Source organism: Cyrtonyx montezumae, unplaced genomic scaffold (assembly GCF_038088225.1).
Source record: "Cyrtonyx montezumae isolate F1298 unplaced genomic scaffold, pur_monq_1.0 scaffold_25, whole genome shotgun sequence".
Taxonomy (NCBI): Eukaryota; Metazoa; Chordata; class Aves; order Galliformes; family Odontophoridae; genus Cyrtonyx; species Cyrtonyx montezumae.
Window position 1 is genome coordinate 13,489,493 of NW_027071992.1, and position 19,030 is coordinate 13,508,522.

At 37.5% G+C, this 19,030-nt stretch overlaps 2 protein-coding genes across 2 annotated transcripts in view; both read left to right on the top strand.

Moving 5' to 3' along the window:
- NPR3 (natriuretic peptide receptor 3) overlaps positions 1-19,030 on the top strand; it is a 466,739-nt gene that overhangs the window by 135,012 nt on the left and 312,697 nt on the right. The gene's annotated exons all lie outside the window — the stretch shown is intronic.
- C1QTNF3 (C1q and TNF related 3) lies at positions 485-15,148 on the top strand. The gene is made up of 6 exons (XM_065739713.1): positions 485-652; positions 5,790-5,901; positions 7,960-8,114; positions 11,666-11,795; positions 12,909-13,008; positions 14,425-15,148. Exons 1-6 carry the CDS (start codon positions 569-571, stop codon positions 14,582-14,584), a joined length of 741 nt encoding a protein of 246 aa, XP_065595785.1. The 5' UTR covers positions 485-568; the 3' UTR covers positions 14,585-15,148.

Here is a 19,030-nt window from a genome sequence, read left to right on the forward strand (position 1 = left end):
CCTCTTGTGCTTTTGTTTCCTAATTGCTCTTGGAAGGATTTTTCAGACTGGGCTGACGCAGTTGTGTGTGTGAATTTCCTGGCAAATGAGGAAGGTGACTGTGTCCAAAAGACATTTTAGAGTGTGAATTCACAGCTTTTCCATGTCTAATCAGGGAACGTAAACCATTAGCCACATGCTCTCCATTTCCATCACATTTTTTCACACTTAAACAGAAACATGCCAAAGAAAAGGTGCTACATTTTTTAATGCCCCCAAATAGGAACCATGGGAGTCCGTTAAATGCTGTGGCCATTTCCAGCATACAAATCAATTTTCCTTGTGGTGGCGAAGTGGTGAATAATGCCTGGTTTGTTTAAATGAGCATGACTGATTTTGGATGAAGTATCCTGTCACTTTGGCATTTTCAGTTTTATTTATTGCACACAACAGTATAAAACCTGGTACTGGTCTCAGTGCCAGGCTTACGAGTGGGATAGCTGAAAGGACTACATAACTCCTGGTGCAGCAAAGAGGCTCTCCTTCTGCAAGACATTTGCTGGACTCCTGAGAAATTATTTTGAGTAACATGGCAGAAAAGGATTTCATCAGTTGGCATCTGCTGGCTTTATTTTTTCTTCCATTTTGCCTGTGTCAAGATGAATACATGGAGGTGAGCAGAAGATCTTATAATCCCGTGGCCAAAGTATTGCAAAGTCACCACCAGACTGGCCACAAAGGTTCCAGAAGCAGGGAAATATTGAAACAGCGGAGTCAACTTATAGAGTGGACTGTTGCTAATAGCTCTTCTACAGATCAAAATGTTCTGAGACCAGAGGTAGATGATGTAGAACTGACTACCTCAGATAGAGTCCAGGTACTCTGAATTAATCTTCTAAAGATAACTTTACAGCTAATGAGATTTTTTTTTCCTAAGATTATTAATAATATATTTATGAAATGAATTTTATTATAGCTGTATAATAGTTTGTATTCTGCTGGGTTGCTTTATATGACTTCTAAATGAGCTGGGGGAGCCAACAGCGAATGTGGGGACACTGGTAATGGCACAGACTGAAGCCCTCTTTAGCTGAAACTTTGATAAGATGGAATCATAGATAAAGCCTCTTAACTATTTCAAGTTGTTACTTGGTTAATATATTCAAGAATCAATCATCTGATTTGTTTCAGGAGAAAAATTAAAGAATTTCTAGAGATATTTGCAAAGATTCGGTTAGCAGAGAATAGTTTACTTAAAAATCATACATATATTCCTTTGTGCTTCAGGTGAACATAGTGAAATTCTGAGTAGTTAAAATTATAATTCCGAAGGAATGTTTGAAAAAAACAAAAAACAAAAAACATGAACTTGTGTCTGAGATCTGAGTAGATTTAGTAATTACGTATAACAACCTGATTCTGGTGGGAAAAAAAAGATTTGGACGGGAATGAAACTTTTTAAATTGACTGCAGTATCTGCTTTTTAAAGTGGGGGTGTTTTTATGCCTGGCATAAAATGGCAATTTAGGTATTACAGTCATTAGCTGACAGCAAAGTGCATAGTTTGATTGCACATAAATATCGTAATCAAAATTTAAAAGAATAATCTGAAGAGTAGAAGATGAAGCTTTTTCTAGTGCAACAAAATGCTACTCAGACAAAATTTCTGTTGATTGGTATTTTTTAGAAATAACAGGAGTGTTTTGTTCCTATTACTCATACAAATGCTCAGTCATGTACAGATCACCTTTTGTCATTTGTGATTTAAAACTCTTTTAGATCAAACCATGAGATTTTGAGTTCCAAAAATCATGGGCATTCAGACAAGCATTGCGTAACAACCTACTCCACAATCTGCTTCATGATAAGAAGACAGGAGATTTGCTTTAGCCCCATTTTAGGCTTAAATGACTGAAACATATCAGAGATGGGAATGACTTTAATATACTACTGTATTCCCCGTCTTTCAGTTTTCTAGATTTTGGATCTCCTATTTCCTGAACAGGAATTCTGTTTTTCTTGTGCACCCAGCAAGATTGATATTTAACTGTTGGTATGTTAAATGACACTTGCAGCATACAAATAATGTGATCGATTGGGTATGTTGTACAATGAATCAGTTAGCACATGTGTTTGTCTTAACTGCACAGAGAATTGTGCAGTTGCATACTATAGACCCTGTGTTGCCAGTAGTTAAAGACAGCTGCCATCAAAATACCAGATAATGCAGGAGTTAATGCAATATAATGATTTTTTAAGGGTACAGTTCTCCATCACAATAAGTGCCTTTGCTTCCGGGTACATGTGTCTCTATTAGCAGTTTAGTACATGTTTGAAGTTGTCTGCTGATAGAAGAAACTGTGAGATTAAAATTGAGCCCAGCAAGTCTGCACACAGCTGATGGCAGTCATTTACTTGCCAGTCTCCTCTCTAGGAAGCAGTCTTTGCTGGAGAAATGATGCAATTTTTGGCTAACTGAAATGAAACGGAGCACTAGCAGATGTGTGACAGGGCTAATCCATCACAGAGTGTCTGATGCAATAGGTATTTTCAATCTTGAGACTCCAGGGGTTTCCAGACAAGAGGAAGAAAGATGGAAAGGACATATTCTAACTTATGCCAAACCTCTCTCTTCTCCTTGAGCTATCTGAAAGCTGTTTGTCAGCTGCTGGAAACAACCGGTCTGTGAAGTCAAAAGTTTCACTCCTAAGTCCCCAGTTTCCTGATTATCCTAGCTGTGTCTGGAAATAATATCCTCTTGCTGAAGTGTAGAAAAGATCTCATTTCTTGTTGTGGCACAGAAACAGTACTATTTAGTTAAGAAGCCAGTTTATGAAAAATATAACGTGCATTTCTCAAGCATGAGAATTCAGTGAATGGGGAGACATTTCTCCTTTTTAAACCTGCTCCCTGAAAACCTTCAGGTACTATTCAAGATACTAGCATTCTACCTCAGAATCTGGTATTTTTCTTATCTCAATAGCATGGAGAACACTGGTGCCCACACAGACGTGCTTTTTTGCATTCAGAACAGGAGCCAAGAGCAGTGGGTGTACATTACTTGTCTGCTTTATCTTAGATAGCATAACAGAAACCCAGAAAATCAATCAGGAAGTGGAAAAGAACTGAACCTCCAATTACAATTAGTTCACAAGTTTAAATTAAGGGAATTTTATCAACCTTCTGCTGCCTAGAGCTGTCTCCTACATACAAAATTATAGGAAAATCAACAAATATCCCCACCATCACTGTTCCCAGTTTTCTATCTGCATTAGGTTAGTGATGTAACAGATACATTTCAAAAGCCCCTAAATCATATTCATATTCTAACTCATGCCAAAGATTCATTGTGCAATAAAATTTATGTGGAAATGGCTGCATAGGACACGTTTGGCAAGTAAGCTGTAATTAATCTCTGTGCCCCACTTGAGCATACTTTTACATTAGGCACAGGCTTTTCTTTTAAATGTAGCTTTCATTTAGTTCTCTGTTTTCAGAGATTTAAAAGCTATCCTCAAAATTCATTGTTCTTGGCAGCTGATTGTGAACATTTTTTTCCTCCTAGTCATAGAATTAGCAAAGTTAATTAGTCAGCTATTTTATGGCTTGCGTAAGTATTTATTTACAAGTCAGTGGGATTGCTCTACTACAGACAGACTGGCAGGACTTGCCTTCCTGCACATATAACAACCTGTTGAGCTGTTGGAGAGATTATGTCAAAATAGGTTTTTGCTATGACCAGCACTGTTATCTATTTGATGATAACACTGTTGGTTATCTAATACCACTTGGTCAGGATTTCAGTGCATTGTGTAATAATAACAAATCCTACCTGTGCAGAAACTCTCACATGCCTGAAGTGAGGCTTTCTGACACCTATGGTTCATTTTGTGGAACTTGGGATTTCACCTAGCAATAAGACACAGTTGTAGCTATTTGGATAGATCACACTCGTTTGCTCTTGGTAGATGTCTGTGTGGTTGGCCTTCTCATTTAACTTGGATATCAAGCACTATCAAAGAAAAAGCTGAAGATTTTCATGACAGACAAACACTTTATTCCGATGGTGCAAAACGTTTGTGCAGTTTCAGTCCTCTCAATTCCCCTTCAAGGACTGCCAATGAGCTGAAAGCAGTTACTTCTCTCATAAGAGGAAATGTTTGATCAATGTGCCAAGTGATTATCTTTTATATTCTTTGTAAAAGCTAGGAGAGATACAGGTTCTCCAGGAACAGATAGTCCAACAGATAGAACTCATTTTTCTCATACCTCATAGACTTTACCCATTAAATTAAAGTAAAAAAAGCGAAGTGTTGACCAACATTGTATAAATCCAAATGCCTTCTGCCCACTGCAAGTCTTAACATTTCTGTAAGCCTTTGAATGAGGAGTATATTTGCTGAGCTGTCAGACTGGCCTTTATTCCCACGGTAGTTCCACATCAGTGGTTCCAGCTGTGGAGGGCACATGCCTGTGGCATTATGGGATTAGCAATATTTTGATGGCATAAAAGGTATTTTGTTTATCAGTGACATGCATTTAAAAGTCTCTTGAAATTAATGAATGAATGAATTCAGGGGGTTTGTTTGAAAGTTTTCAAATTATGGGCATAAAACTTCAGTATTCTAAATCCAGCTGGTGATACTGAGGGCAGAAATACAGTTTATCTGTATGATCATTTGGTAGTTCCCATCTCACCAGAGGCTAATTTGCTGCTGTGAAACCAACAGATCTCTATTAAGCAAGTAATTAGAGATGATAAAGAGGAATGGAGTGGAAAGAAAGTAAAGGAAGCAAAAAAGAATACAAATAGTAGAATGCTGAGAGAAAAGATGCAGTTGGAATTACTGCCCTCTGGAATGCAATAACTGCGCATTTGTGACTCTGGATACTAGCAAAGAACTGTAAAAAAAAAGCAACTTCTGTTGGGAAAAATGAAGATGTAGAGATATAAAATAAAATAAAATCCAGGACAATGGCCTCAGCTGAGCCATCAGAAGCTTTGTGACCACTAAATCACTACAATGTCTAATTATGAAAATTAACCAGGGTTGAATGATACTCCATAGCAATAAATATAATAGGGTGGGATTGCAAAGTACTGAAATAAAGCTATTATTAAACTATTATTACAGAAACTGAGCTGTGTATATTAAACCCGTTCATTTATCTATATTGCTGTATTACTTTTATCATACAAGTCGGTTAGAGATAACCACCCACAACTATTAATCAAGTGCCACCAATACCAGGTGTTGTGGTCAGTTCAAATTTTTGTCATATAGCATGGTAATTCTTCAGGTTCTCCCATCTTAAATAGCTGGTAAATACACAAGGCTGAGGGCTTTAAGAAGAACATGCTGCATAACTTCTAACACCTTTCTAGCAGTCTGACCCAATTTTATTAATGCTTAGTGGAGAATCACTGCTGATAGTCAAATGAAGTTCCTTTTTTTCCTATTGCTTGTTGCCCACAGACTTGTTTGTCAATGAAGGTCTGCTGAAATTTGGAATTGGCAAAAAGCAGGATCGATGTCTAACAGAATTATTAATCTATCTTTCATTACTTGGTGTTATTTTATTCCAAAACCTCCATTATTTGACAGAACTTCCCCTCCTCCCCCTTAAATCTTCTGAAAATAACATTTTTGGAGAGAACCCAAGGATAGCAGATTTCAGTCCAGATAAGCATTTTGAAAAATTATTTTGAAAATATTCAGAGTCTACATAATGAAGAGCCTGTGTCTGACATGCATATGATCAATTTACTCCATGAATGAGTTATTTAAAGCTTATTTTTGTGCCCTCAGCCCCCACAAACTGGACCACAGAATCCAGACTGCAGCTCCTGCTGCCGTGGTGACTTTGGAGTTCGACTCTACCAAGGGCCCCCAGGACCTCCTGGACCCCCTGGGATGCCAGGTAAAGATGCATTTTAATTGATTTTTGAGCAGCCTCATTTTAGGCCATAAATTTCAGGGTAATCTGTGAAGTACTAGAGAATGATCCAAATGAGCATCTGGGGACAGATTTGGAAGCAAGTTTTCCTAAAATTTCCTAAGGGGACAGAGGTTTTCAATTAGACCCGAAAGAGTTTTCTAGTGAAAAAAAAAAAAAAAATTGTCAACAAAATTCAGATTTCACAAATTCACAATGAAAGTAATCTTATTTCATTTCTAGGCCACATAAGCATGAAGCTTCCATTAAAGCCAAAATAACTTATTTCCTGGAGTTGATTATTGCTTTCACCTTTGAATATCCAGCCATGCTATTTTCTACTGTATTCAGGAGAGTTTTTCATCAGGCATACTGCTAGCCAAATTTTTACAGAGACACAAATACTCCTTTCATGGAAATTTCTTCATTCCCCTCTTTTTTGTTTTATTTTTCCATGATAAAAAGTATTAAAAAACAAAACATAACAAAACATGCACATAGATGAGCAGGATACACAAGAAGAATGTGCAGTTCCCCCTAGAAGCTGTATGTTGGTCTAAGTTTGTTACAGAAGCCAGGGATTTTAAAACTGTCATCCCTAAAGTGGATAGATAATATTAATGATACTAATGGTGAAACCTCTTAGGTATTTTATATCAATTTGCAGCAGTCTTCTTAGAAGCAGCACAAGATTTTGTATTATACCTGTGCTTTCAAGGCTGCCAGCTGATATAGACAAAGTCTACTCCACCTTTGCCTTTTCCTCATGTGAAGATGCAGCTCAGTCACACTCTCATTCTACTGAAGGGTGTCACAACAGTATGGCCCATGACATCCCTCTGCAGGTTGGAATTTCTCTGTTTCCTTCAACTGCTGCGTTTTGTGTCATTATGGATTTGAGGTGAAGGGCAACAGCTGTTTTCCCTTGATTGAATCAAATATTGTTTGTATACTTCTGTCCTGAGCTGTTAGAGAAGTTCTGTTGTTACACAAAGGATCAATCTTGTAATTTTCAAGAGTTACCGATTTCTCAAACAAAAAATTGCTTCTATTCTTCTGTCATTTAGCCTTTTTATTTGAAGTCAGTTTCTTTCTTAATACAATAACTTTGAGGAATCACTTACTCAGATTTGCTCTCAGACAACATCATTCTTGAAAATTTATAACTAAAGTGACTAATCAGAGAACAAGCAGAGTGACAAAGATATAATTTAAATTCAGGTAGAATTAGATCAGTGATGACACTAATTAATACTCTGAGTAATTAATTGAAAGGTCAAGCTCTTGCTTTAGGCAGGCATAATAATTACTCTGTTATCCTGATCAATATTAAAAGCTTTTCAGATGCATAGACATTTGGTCAGTAATTTCTTCAGTAAACAAGAGGCAGTAATACTGCAGATGCACAAATGCATTTGCTGTAATGACTCCTATTATAAGAAGCCCTCTCAGAAAAGCTTCATTGTAACAGTAATTTTTTTACAAGTAGGAACAAGCAACCAACCTGTAAAAGCCAACCAGCAAGCCAAGAATGCAGGTCCCCCAATTTTTGGCAGATAGGTCAGTTTTCAGCTAGTTTAAGGTTATGCCCCATAATCATTACCTTAAGTTTTAAAGTTTTGAAGATGGCAAATGTTTTTCAAAATTATCTTACCCCTATCCCAGTCAACTTGAATTAATAGGAAATATATTTTTAAGAGAAAAGAAAAACAATACTGAAAATGCAGACTGCTTGGTTTGTGCCAGCCAACAGTGGTCTTCACTTTACCCAAGCCTTGTGTTCTATGGGGTCTTCTCCTCGGACATCTTCCCTGCAAGGCACTAACCTGAGACATCTGCAGTTTATAGAGCAACACTAAGATAACGTGGTGGTTAACTCTTAACAACGTACATCCTTCTAGAAAATGATCATCAAAACCATCCCTTTCTTCATCTGATGGTACTGAAAAGTGCATGTGTTGCAAACTGCTAAAAAAAGGACTCTGTCACAGTATCTGTTAAAATATATTGTATGAAATGACTGAAGTTAAGTCTCTTTTTAAGGAAATCATGGAAACAATGGCAATAATGGAGCAACTGGCCAGGAAGGAGCCAAAGGTGAGAAAGGAGACAAAGGAGATATGGGACCGAGGGGAGAGCGTGGCCATCACGGACCCAAAGGCGAGAAAGGTTACCCTGGGATCCCTCCAGAGCTACAGGTACAAAAATCTGCCTCATATTTGCTGCAGCAGTGACTAATGCAGGATACAAGAAGGAGATCCATCTGTAGCATTTGTCATGATTCACAAGTATGCTCCTCCAGATCTTCCTGGAAAAGAAAATTAACAGAGTTAAGCCATTTTAGAGCAAGAATCCATCAAAGAAATAGAAGGAAATATGTCTCCCTTTTACAACAGAAAGCCAATATCTGGGTGATTAAAGGTCAGTAACAAGGACTAACATTTCTATATTAAGCCCCATTCCATTACATAGCTCTGTGCTTTCTAAAGAAAAGTGCTAAGGAGTTACTTAGACTCATGTTCCTTAAGACAGTTAGGCCTTGTGAGATTCTCAGATGTATCCAAATCCTCCAAGGACTGTTTCAAAACCTTTGAACTCAGAACATAGTCCTCTTGTTTTGAAAAATACCCTTCAGCAGGTATCTGTGTTTTCCAGTGTCTCAGTATCCTAAGTATGATGAGAAGCCTGTAGGCTCTGCTTAGGTTTAAGCTGCCCAAAAGCTTCCTTTTATCTGAAAGGAAGTTGTGACAAGCTGGGGGATCAGCTTCTTCCCCCTGAAGAGCTCGTGATAAGACTAGAGGGAACAGCCTCAAGTTGCACCAGAGGAGGTTCAAGTTGGATATCAGGAAAAACTTCTCTAAAAGTGTGATCAGGCACTGGAATGGGCTGCCCAGGGAAGTGGTTCTGCCACTATTTGTGAAGATGCCCAAGAAATGTTTAAGCATTGTTCTAAGGAATATGATTTATTGGGGAAATACTGGTAGTAGGAAGATGGTTGGACTAGATGATTGTGGATGCCTTTATCAGCCTTGGTGAGTCTGTGATTCCACTATACTAATCCTGTTCTTAAGGCAACTGAAAGTGAACAAGACTTGGATAACTAGGATCCTTGATAACTGCTGAAAATGGATTTTATGAGTTTTCCACACTGCAGTGTGAAGGTATATGAGCAGTTCATCAGCAGTAACAATAGACTTGAGTATGTCTGCAAAGTGAAGCAGCATAGGTATTAAAGGCAAGATTTAGGTGTGTGGAAAGGCTTTGGGATTACAGTCTCCAGCTGCCAATGTGAAATAGGCTTCTGTAGGTCTTGTGTCAGCCCCATGTGGGAGAATCCTAAAGCACTCTGTATGTCTCCAGATGCATTTGTGTGGGCCAGGGTGAGGAACCTATTTATACAGGGAACATCTAAACTCTCATTATAATTATTGGGATCCTATAAGATCAACTCAACTTCATGTAACAGTCATTGCTGTTTTTGGGCAGACTTCAAGGAGCATATAGACTAAATCTCCAGTAATTACAAGAGAGTTTACATCCTTGCTCACATGTACATACTCAAACAGCAATGCCTTAGACTTTAGCTGACTCATAACCCCACTCTCAGTTCACCAGTGAAGGTATAAAAGTGGGATAAAGCAAATGCACTAGAAAACTAATTCTACTTCTGAGCCCTCTGACTTCAGGCAAAACCGAAGTTCTAATCTACTAAAAAATCTATAGCTTTTAACTGAAATGTGTTTTTCCAAATAAAAATCATTCATACCTGTTTTATATCCTCATTAAAATTATGCAAATTAACAGCAGAATCACTAGTACAACTAACCTGTGAAATGTGGGAAAATGACTTTGGATTTATTGGTAATGTGTATGCTTGAATTCTCAGCCCTAAGTTGCACAAAGACAGGAAAACTGACATAACAAATTTCATAATGAAAATAGTTTCCAAAACTAATAGACATTTGTAATAAAGCATAACCATCTTAGCAATGTTTAAAAAGCAAGTGGAATTAATATTATAGCTGAATATCTTGGAAAACATTTGTTTTAATTATGTTCAACATAGCTCTTCTTGCAATTCTAACATGATCTATCAGTGCTTTTTCTTATATAAGACAATAGTAGCAACTTAATTAAAAACTGAATAATGAAATGCCATGAATAACAAAGGATCAAATTGCAATAACTGTTTTCAAGTAAAAGTTATTCAGTCTTCAATAGATGTGCTTAAAAATTCTTTATACAGTAGAGTATGTAATTTCAACAACATGCTTAAGAACTTTGGAGAAATGAGAGGGCGAGTAAAACAACTTCTGAATACAATACTGTTTTAAGTACAGAGTTATTTCAAAATACTTGCATTTCCATGTAGATCTACTACTTCAAAATGAAATAGAGGGAGAAAGGACATTTTTGTTTTTCAGCTCTTCTGATCAGCCCAGAAAAGTATTTTGGGGTCAAACAGAAAGTGAAATTGAATCTGAACAGAGTCATAAATTCTGTGTAGTGTTCATTACAGCTGCTGTGCTTTAACATAGAATTAACTTTGATATGAAGTTGGCTGAGAAGTGAGAACCTAACTCCTGTCATGGAAAATGTACCTGTGTAAGGATAAAGAAAATTAGCCCAAGCTTCCAGCTCACATCTGGAGCTCCTCAAATTTCTGACAAAACCTCCATTGTTGGATCAGAATTGGCATCTGATTTCGCCTCATTTCTCACTTGGATCTGAAATCAAAATAAGTTTTGGGTAGTTGTAGGCTTGTGTTTTGTGTTTTTGTTTTAATAACTGTTTATATGGAATCTCATAAAAATTTGGTTATTCTATGGATCACTTAACAACTGTGATTGAACACTCTTCCTTTTTTCTAAGAAATCAAGGGAGAGAATTAAAGTGTCTGCTAAGTCACCTGTGACATTCTACCATGCAGATGCTGCAATTTTGCCTGTACCCTTTCTGCTGACAGTCAGGTAGAGGATCTATAGACAGAGATAACCCCCTGCCCCACCCATGAAACACAGTTTTCTATAGGCTGTTCCTTGGTATCTTACTGAGGGTAATCTGAATTGTCCAGAGTTGGAGGTTTTGCACCGCTTCCTATGAAAAAAAAATCACATATACCTTGCTGCAAAAAGTGAGAACCACAGTTCTCTATTTCTTAGGTTCTTCTTTTGATTTTCACCATCCTCTACTGCCATGACTGAGGAATACAGGGCAAGAGAGGAAAAGTGCTGATTATTGAATCCCAGCCACTGAACTTCTAGAAGACCTCTAATAAAAATGCCTAATTTATCTCTGAAGGTAGTTAGGAAGTAAAAATAATGTGTATGGATTTTATCAAGATTATTTAACATATTCAATTTAAAGTAATATCCAGCCTAAGTACATTAGGGAGCATATACAAACTAATTAATTCACATTTATCTAAAACAGTGTACCAGTTGACTATTGCATCATTCTAGAGAGAGGTAAAGGTAAATAAAATCCAAAACTAAGGTTCTGCCCTGCAAACACTTGCCCATACAGTTACCTTTACAGTTATGAATAGTCCAATTGAATTTAAGAAGGCTAGCACTCTTCTAGCTTCCTTCAATGGGAGTTCTGTTACTGGAGTTTAATGGCCTTGGACCAGGCCCTAGAAGAACATATCTGTCAGGAAAATAAACAGACTGCAAATCCAGGAAAAAAATAATGTAGCTGATTCCTCGATACATGTACACACGAATGACTGAGAAGTAAATTTTTCCAGGTTGCATTCATGGCTTCCATGGCTACTCACTTCAGCAACCAGAACAGTGGAATCATCTTCAGTAGTGTTGAAACTAATGTTGGTAACTTCTTCGATGTAATGACTGGGAGATTTGGTGCTCCAGTGAATGGTGAGTACTTGCCAACAAAAACAAACAAACAAACAAACAAAAAAAACAAAGAAAAAAAAAGCAGCTCTCGGACTTCTGGAGAAAAGTGTGGTCAGTAACAGTGAGAAAATGGTGCTGAGTTAGCACAAGGAACAGATTAGAAAATCTGCAAAATGCTTTCATGAAAATGAAATTGGAAATGTGCAAGTCAACAGAAGGCTTGCCAGTTAGCAAGAGCAGATGGAGGAGGGAGGGCCATAACATGTAAGTGAAGCCTAAGACCATCTTCCTTCATTTGGCCTTTCTCACCCTTCTATTCATGTACTTACAGTTATGACACATAATAATGAATACCCTGAGTTGGAAGGGACCCATAAAGATCATTCGGTACAACTCCTGGCTTCATAAAGAACCACTCAAAAATATGTGGGAAAACTAATAAACTTCGACCTGTTCAACAACTTTGATGCATGCTCCAAGCTCCCATTGTAGGGTCAATACTACACAAAATTACTGCTCAAGAACCAAAATCTAGTCCTCCCTACTCCAGGCATTTGGTAAAGCTCATGATACATTACAGGGCTGCACTGATAACATCACTGGCGCCTTTCTGACATGAAAGAGATCCAAAGGATGATGGAGAGGGATCTGCTGTGTGAGCAGAAAAAGTAGTGGCTAAGGCCTGAACTGTGCAGGATGCATTACAGCCGGGAGAGCAGCAGAGAGTGCTGTTACAACTGCTCATGCCCTGAGTGGTGTTCATTACACACTGGCTGTCTGATGGTCTCCAATGCTGAGGCCTTTTAGGAGTGGGCAGGAGCATGAAAGCAGGTTAAAAAACAGGAAAGAAAGGTCACTACATTCAGCCTTTGGGAAACTTCACTTTCAGTGAGATGGAAAGGTTGGACAGTCCAGCTGTGTTGAAGCAAAGTCATTTCTCTGAACAGGATGTGGCTTAACCCCCAGCATATGCAGAATAAAAATGAACCAGGTTTCACAGCAAGCAGAAGCAAAACGCCCACTGAAAACTAACAAGTAATTTTGGCCTCAGATGTTTTTTTCCTAAGCAAGAAGAACATGTCTGTAGAGGGACTACTTCCTTCTATGAAGGAAACACTTTGTTAATCGTTTCAGGGGTGTATTTCTTCACCTTCAATATGATGAAACATGAAGATGTGGAGGAAGTGTACGTGTACCTGATGCATAATGGCAACACAGTATTCAGCTTATATAGGTAAGTGGAGAACTAAGACACTTTCTAAGCAAAAAACATGTTTGCATGGATGTGTGTACTTTTTCACATTTCAAAACACAGATTTGTTCTTTTCTGAAGAAATTCCATATGGTGAAATAACCAACTAAGGAAAAGTATAACATTTTGCCCTCCTCCACTAGCAAATTTATATAACACCTGTCCCTGAAACAAGCCTGAAAAATGATCCTTAATCAAAAATTCCTCAGTGCCGAAAGGAAATGAATTCACACTGCAAGTCAGGGTAGGAGAGCACTGGCAGAATGCCGTCATTCCACTAAAACTTATCTTCACCCTCATTTTTTTTTCTGTCAGAGAAAAAGTATAATGAAATTTTCAGCAATTAAAAATAGTCTTAGGGAAGGTTAAGGGAAAACACTTTAATAGTGGAGAGCATTTAAACTGCAGTAGTGAAAGTAAGTAAGAAGCAAGGGTGTTCCATGTAGTGGCTTTGTTATCATTAACACACTTGAACAAAAAATTTTTGAGCTGCATGTGTTACTTGCAGATTCATCATGAATAGGATACACTTTTATTTTAGTATCTTCTATTCAGACCGGGTCAAAAAGCTTATAGACAAGTGGACGTGTGCAAAAAAAAAGTCTCTGAAAAGATTTTATTTGTTTCGTATCAATAAGGGATAAATCAAGTTTATCTCTCTAACCTGACTAAGCTCACTCAGAAGTTTAGAGTCAAGACACTGGAGTTTAGGCACCTAAGATGACAGCAGATTCATTTAAGCCCTTTATACTTTTTCAACAGACAGTAACAAAGGCACAAACAAAGGGTACATCATGCCCAACAGATGTTCCCTGAAAACAAAAAGCACCCTGTTATTTCCCCGTACAGCGTTAATGTCAGAAAAGGCAAAAGGTGGAGGAAAGAGAACCAACAATCAAAAAAGGAATTGTTGGGTTAGCCCACATTAAACGCATCAGTGTTCCAACAAAAGACCACAGGATGATGAAAGTCCCCTGTCCGCCTGCTGCCTGTGCAAGGAACAAAGGGACTCAGCTCATGTGAAACTCCTGACCTGGTGGCATTTAAAATTGACTGTGTTGAAACCTAGGGAAAGACAGAACATCATAGAAAATCCAGTGTTGTAAAGAATGAGAAGTTTATTTTAAATAGTAAATTCATAACCTGTGTGAAGAAAAAAACGCAATTTAAAATTTCAGTATTTCAGAATTCTAGAAAGAAATGATGACATTAAGTAAGGCGCAATGTTTGACTGAGAAATCAAATGCAAGAAAATAAATAAAGCCACATTGTCCCCTAAAACCGAAATGAATGTTAGCAAGCCTTAATGTGCTTTCTTGGATCCTTTTTCTTTTGAAATTGTTTGCTTGATCATTGCTGACAAAGAGAAAACTGACTTGTTAAAATATTCATCCTCAGCTATGAATCAAAAGGGAAAGCGGACACTTCAGGAAACAGTGCGGTACTAAAACTTGCCAAGGGAGATGAAGTTTGGCTGAGAATGGGAAACGGAGCTCTCCATGGGGACCACCAGCGCTTCTCCACCTTTGCTGGGTTTCTTCTTTTTGAAACCAAGTAAAGAAGAAAACAGCCAAACAGCTGTTAATATGAAGAAGCTTCTGTTTGGAACTGCATGTTTTTTCTGGACTGTGGAATTGTAAAGGTCAGAAAGGCTTGTTTTGATGCAATGCATTGCTATTTCTGTATCGGAGATGAGCTGAATACATCGGGTAGTTGACATGATTGTTATTGCTCTCTTCTTCAAAGAGAAAAACAAAGGGAAAATCATTTCAATAATTTAGAGAGCAATTTGCACAACAAAGCCAATTTTATCTGTAAATATACTTTAGTTAAGTATATACCAGGAACTGAGCAATTGACTCTTCTTTATTTTCTGTTGTTTTATGGTGTTTTCATTTAAATTTGCATGGAAACAGGATGGAATGAATTAAAAAGTAGGCTCAGCTGAGACCAGCTTTAAAGGAAGAAGTTTTTACTGGACTAGAATGAACTCTGCAAATAGAAGAAAAAAATGTGAAAATAAAGATGTCCAGGTTTCAGATTTATTGCATCCCCATCTCAAACCTCTGAAGATGCATTTCATGTCACTTTTCATAGATTTTGCTCGCTCTCTCTCCCCCCACCTCCCACCCCTCCCAAAAAAGCAAATAAACAAAAAACAAACAAACAAAAAAAAAGAGTGGCAGTAATTCCTGCCTCAACAGTGACTTGACATGGAGGTAATTAGTCTGCAGTTTGGGGAACTGGACAGAGGGCCTGTCACGTTTCTTCACAGCCTTTAAATTGATGAAACCTAGTGTAACTGAATGCAAGCTGTCAAAACAGAGAGAAGCTGGGGTATGTCAGCAGCACAAACATATGAACTATGGAGTTTGGGGATCATTCAGAAGGATGTATATTTTAATATAGCATATTTACTTAAAAGTGAAAATGTTGATACAATTTTCTTACCAGCCTTCCTACAGCCAGTATTTCAGGAAAAGACGTTGCAGCCTGGAAAAGCTGTAGTAACCTAGTTCAATATTTAGCTGGTGAAAGCAAACACTGGCTGGCTGAGTGGTTCTGACCACTGTAAATTGGGCCATTCTTCAGCATTAGCATTTGCCACCAATTTTTCAAAATCTGGGTACCTGAAATCCCATCTTACTATTTTCTTTTTGTCAGAATCAACAATAAATATACCAAAGAAATACAGAAATTTGAATGTACCTCTCCACCATAATGGAGATGGCTCTCCACCATAAACTAATGAAATATAGATTACATTTAACGTAGACACTGCCTGTCATTAATGTCTATCAACCAGGTAGGGTTAGGACAACATTTATTTGAAATTCTCTTACACTGAATAAATATACCATTGTTGGTACAACAGAGAAAGTGAATAATATCTGCCCCACGGAGCTCTATGTCCTTGTATTATTTCTAGAATATGGAAATCACAATTTATGATGAATAATGCATGATGATACTCGACGACTGTGATTTGTGATTTTTATGTTTTATACATCAACCACTGAAAATATTCATTTTAATGAACTGTCCTCTGATGACTTTTATTCTTCCATGAGTTTGGGTTGGGTTTGTACCACATACATTTTCAAAACCCAAGACCATGTTATTATGATAAGTATTTTAATAAGATTCTGGCACCAATCAAGTAACCGGATAATGATGTTCTTCTGAAATACATACACAAGGTGTACAAGATGTATGGCATCACAAGCTAATGTTCAAAGTAAGGAGAACCTTGGAAAAATTATTCTGTGTACGTGTTAGCAATGTTTGCTTACTTTGTAAGACATACATTTACCCAATAAAAATTAATAGTAATAAAACTACAATGGTTTGTTCGTATCTATATTTTCTATTACATATCTGAGATCAGCAAAAGACCCTCACCATTTGAAGACTATGGAGATATATTCACAACGTATATTTCTTAAGCACTAATTTTGCTACTAAATTGGAGAAAACCAATATTATAGGTCAAAAATACTGTTTTAATATGCATATATATACACACAAAAATGTAAATCTGTAAGGCTTCCTTTAGAGGCTTCATTTTCTTTTATCATATGGCTATTCTAATTCATTTGGGGAAGCATAAACTAAAAAATAATACTATTCACAAGCACTTTAAGGTTATTTGTATTATCTGTTATAATGTCTAATGATATAAAATATAGTTAGCCATTTTCATTTTACATCGCTTTCCCAAGTTTTTACAACTTGGCCTGCTAACAGAGAGGCAACTGGAAACCACCACAAAAGCTTTCTGACAGCAGCATATAGGAACATGTTCCCTATAAAGGAATTGAGTGTTTGTTCCACAAGTAATGTGAAAAGACCTGGGCAGAGAAAAGTCTTGGATGAAATTTACTTTGCTTTCTATCTTGTAAACTACAAAAGAGGGGACATACCGTTTCGGATGAAATATTTTAGATGGAATGTCAATTCAGATTCATGCCTTCCTCCTTTCAGGAATACATGCTCCTCAGGAAAGTCCACATTTGTTTTCTCAAACTATCTAAGGATCACAAAATGAAAAAGAACATTAACTAATTATAAAGGAAATAAATTTAGCCATAGCTGAAGTGCATATTAATGTCTCATTGGTGACAATACGGCTGTGTGACAGAAACAGATCATAGAAACAGAGGCCTATCAACCAATCACACTGGCAAACCTAGAAGAAGTGCCTATGGAAGACACTGTTCAGAAGAAATGATTTGCTGGAAAGGAACTAGGGCAAGATTACCAGTGAGTGGTACATCACTGATCCCCAGTGGAGACTTGAAACCCAGTATCCAGGCAATCCAAATCCACGAATAACCCTGGTTTGTACTTTCCAGTACATACAATAGCAGTTAATAAACTTGCAGGAAAATACTTTCTGCAGTTTAGCCAACATAAAGGTTAGTCATGTATTTGCCAGTCTGTTCATCTAAACCAAGGAAGCACAGTAATACCAGAAGTACAACTCAAAGGTGAATACTCCAATTTAGGTACAAAGGTAATAGTCCAAAGTACAGAAATCACTGCCACAGACATTAGTAACTTGCCCTCATGTTTCAACAGAGCAATGGGGAACAAACTGAAAATTAATGGCAAAGCTTATTTCTTGCAGCAAGGCCAGATCTTCACCCCAGTGACTACTGAGACTAAACAAATCAGAAAGAGCAGATTTTCTAGGATATGTTGATTTTAATCCAGTACCACAAAGCAGCTCACACATCTACTCTCTGTGGATGGGAGTGGGGTTTCATTTCTAAATCTGTAATTCATAGTCTCAGACAGACAGAGTCTTGGGCAGCATGAATTCACAGCTACTTCAAAGGGATGTATTCACCTCACCCACGCTCATTACCTCTGCAGTACTGAATTTATGCAGCCACTATTTCTTGTTGCACATTAATGAAACATAATACATGATATGGCATATATCAGTACTGAACTGTTCTTACTGCAAGCCTATGACAGGGGACGACTGCTTGTTTTCAACACATATTTTGTGGGGTGTGACTTGTTGCTTTGGGAGAATTTCTTGGATGCAGATCATCAGCATCATCCCTTGGTAAACTAGGATATTTGTTTCTCTCTTAAACCTATGTATTTCTTAGCTTGCTAAAACACAGATTCTCAAAGTGAATTTAATGGTCATAAAGTGTTTCCCACACCTTCCTGAAATTGAAATCATTTAATAATGTTCTGAATTGCATGTTGCTGCCACAGAGTACCCACCATGCTTAGAGCATCGTTTAGATGTGTTAAACTAAAAAACAACAGGTGAAAAAAGAGTAGGAGATGCAACAGAAATTGACTGTTTCTATTCACCATGATCTCCAGGATCATAAGATGAGAGGAGAAAAAAAAAAAAAAAAAAGGGAATAACTTCAAGAAGCCCAGTAATGTCATGGTAACAGTGGAAACAAATTTGTATATCACAGAGTGCCTCTAAAAGACATGAATTATACAGGAAACAAGCCAGCTACATTTGAATGAAAATGCATATATTTTTCTACTTCTTGTAAATCTGTGCTTGCATTGTAGGCCACGCACCTACTTGAAAAATAGAGTATTCTTGACATAGCTCTTTTCTGTTTGCTATCGCAGAGTTAAAGCAAATTCATCATTTGCATTTGGAGCTTTGACTCATTTTTCTAGTCCAAGTAGCTCAGAAATAAATGAAACTAAACACAAAATTGTCTTTAAGGGCCTCTTTCCTCTGCTAACCTTAGAGACTGGGAGTGGGACATACATTTCCAAAACTCTGTTACTTTGAAGTCGGCTCCATTGCGTTTCCCAGGTGGATGTCCACTCTTATGAACAGACAAACAAAACCAAAATGACCATGGCCTCCAGTCAAATGTGGCTGCTTTTCAGACAGGCAGCATTAAAAGAGCAACTGTACATGAATACAGGCTTTATTAAATCTGGTTTGATTTAACCAAAAACAAGCACCTGTCCTGTGCACAGGGTAAGTGGCAAAATCATCAGGAAG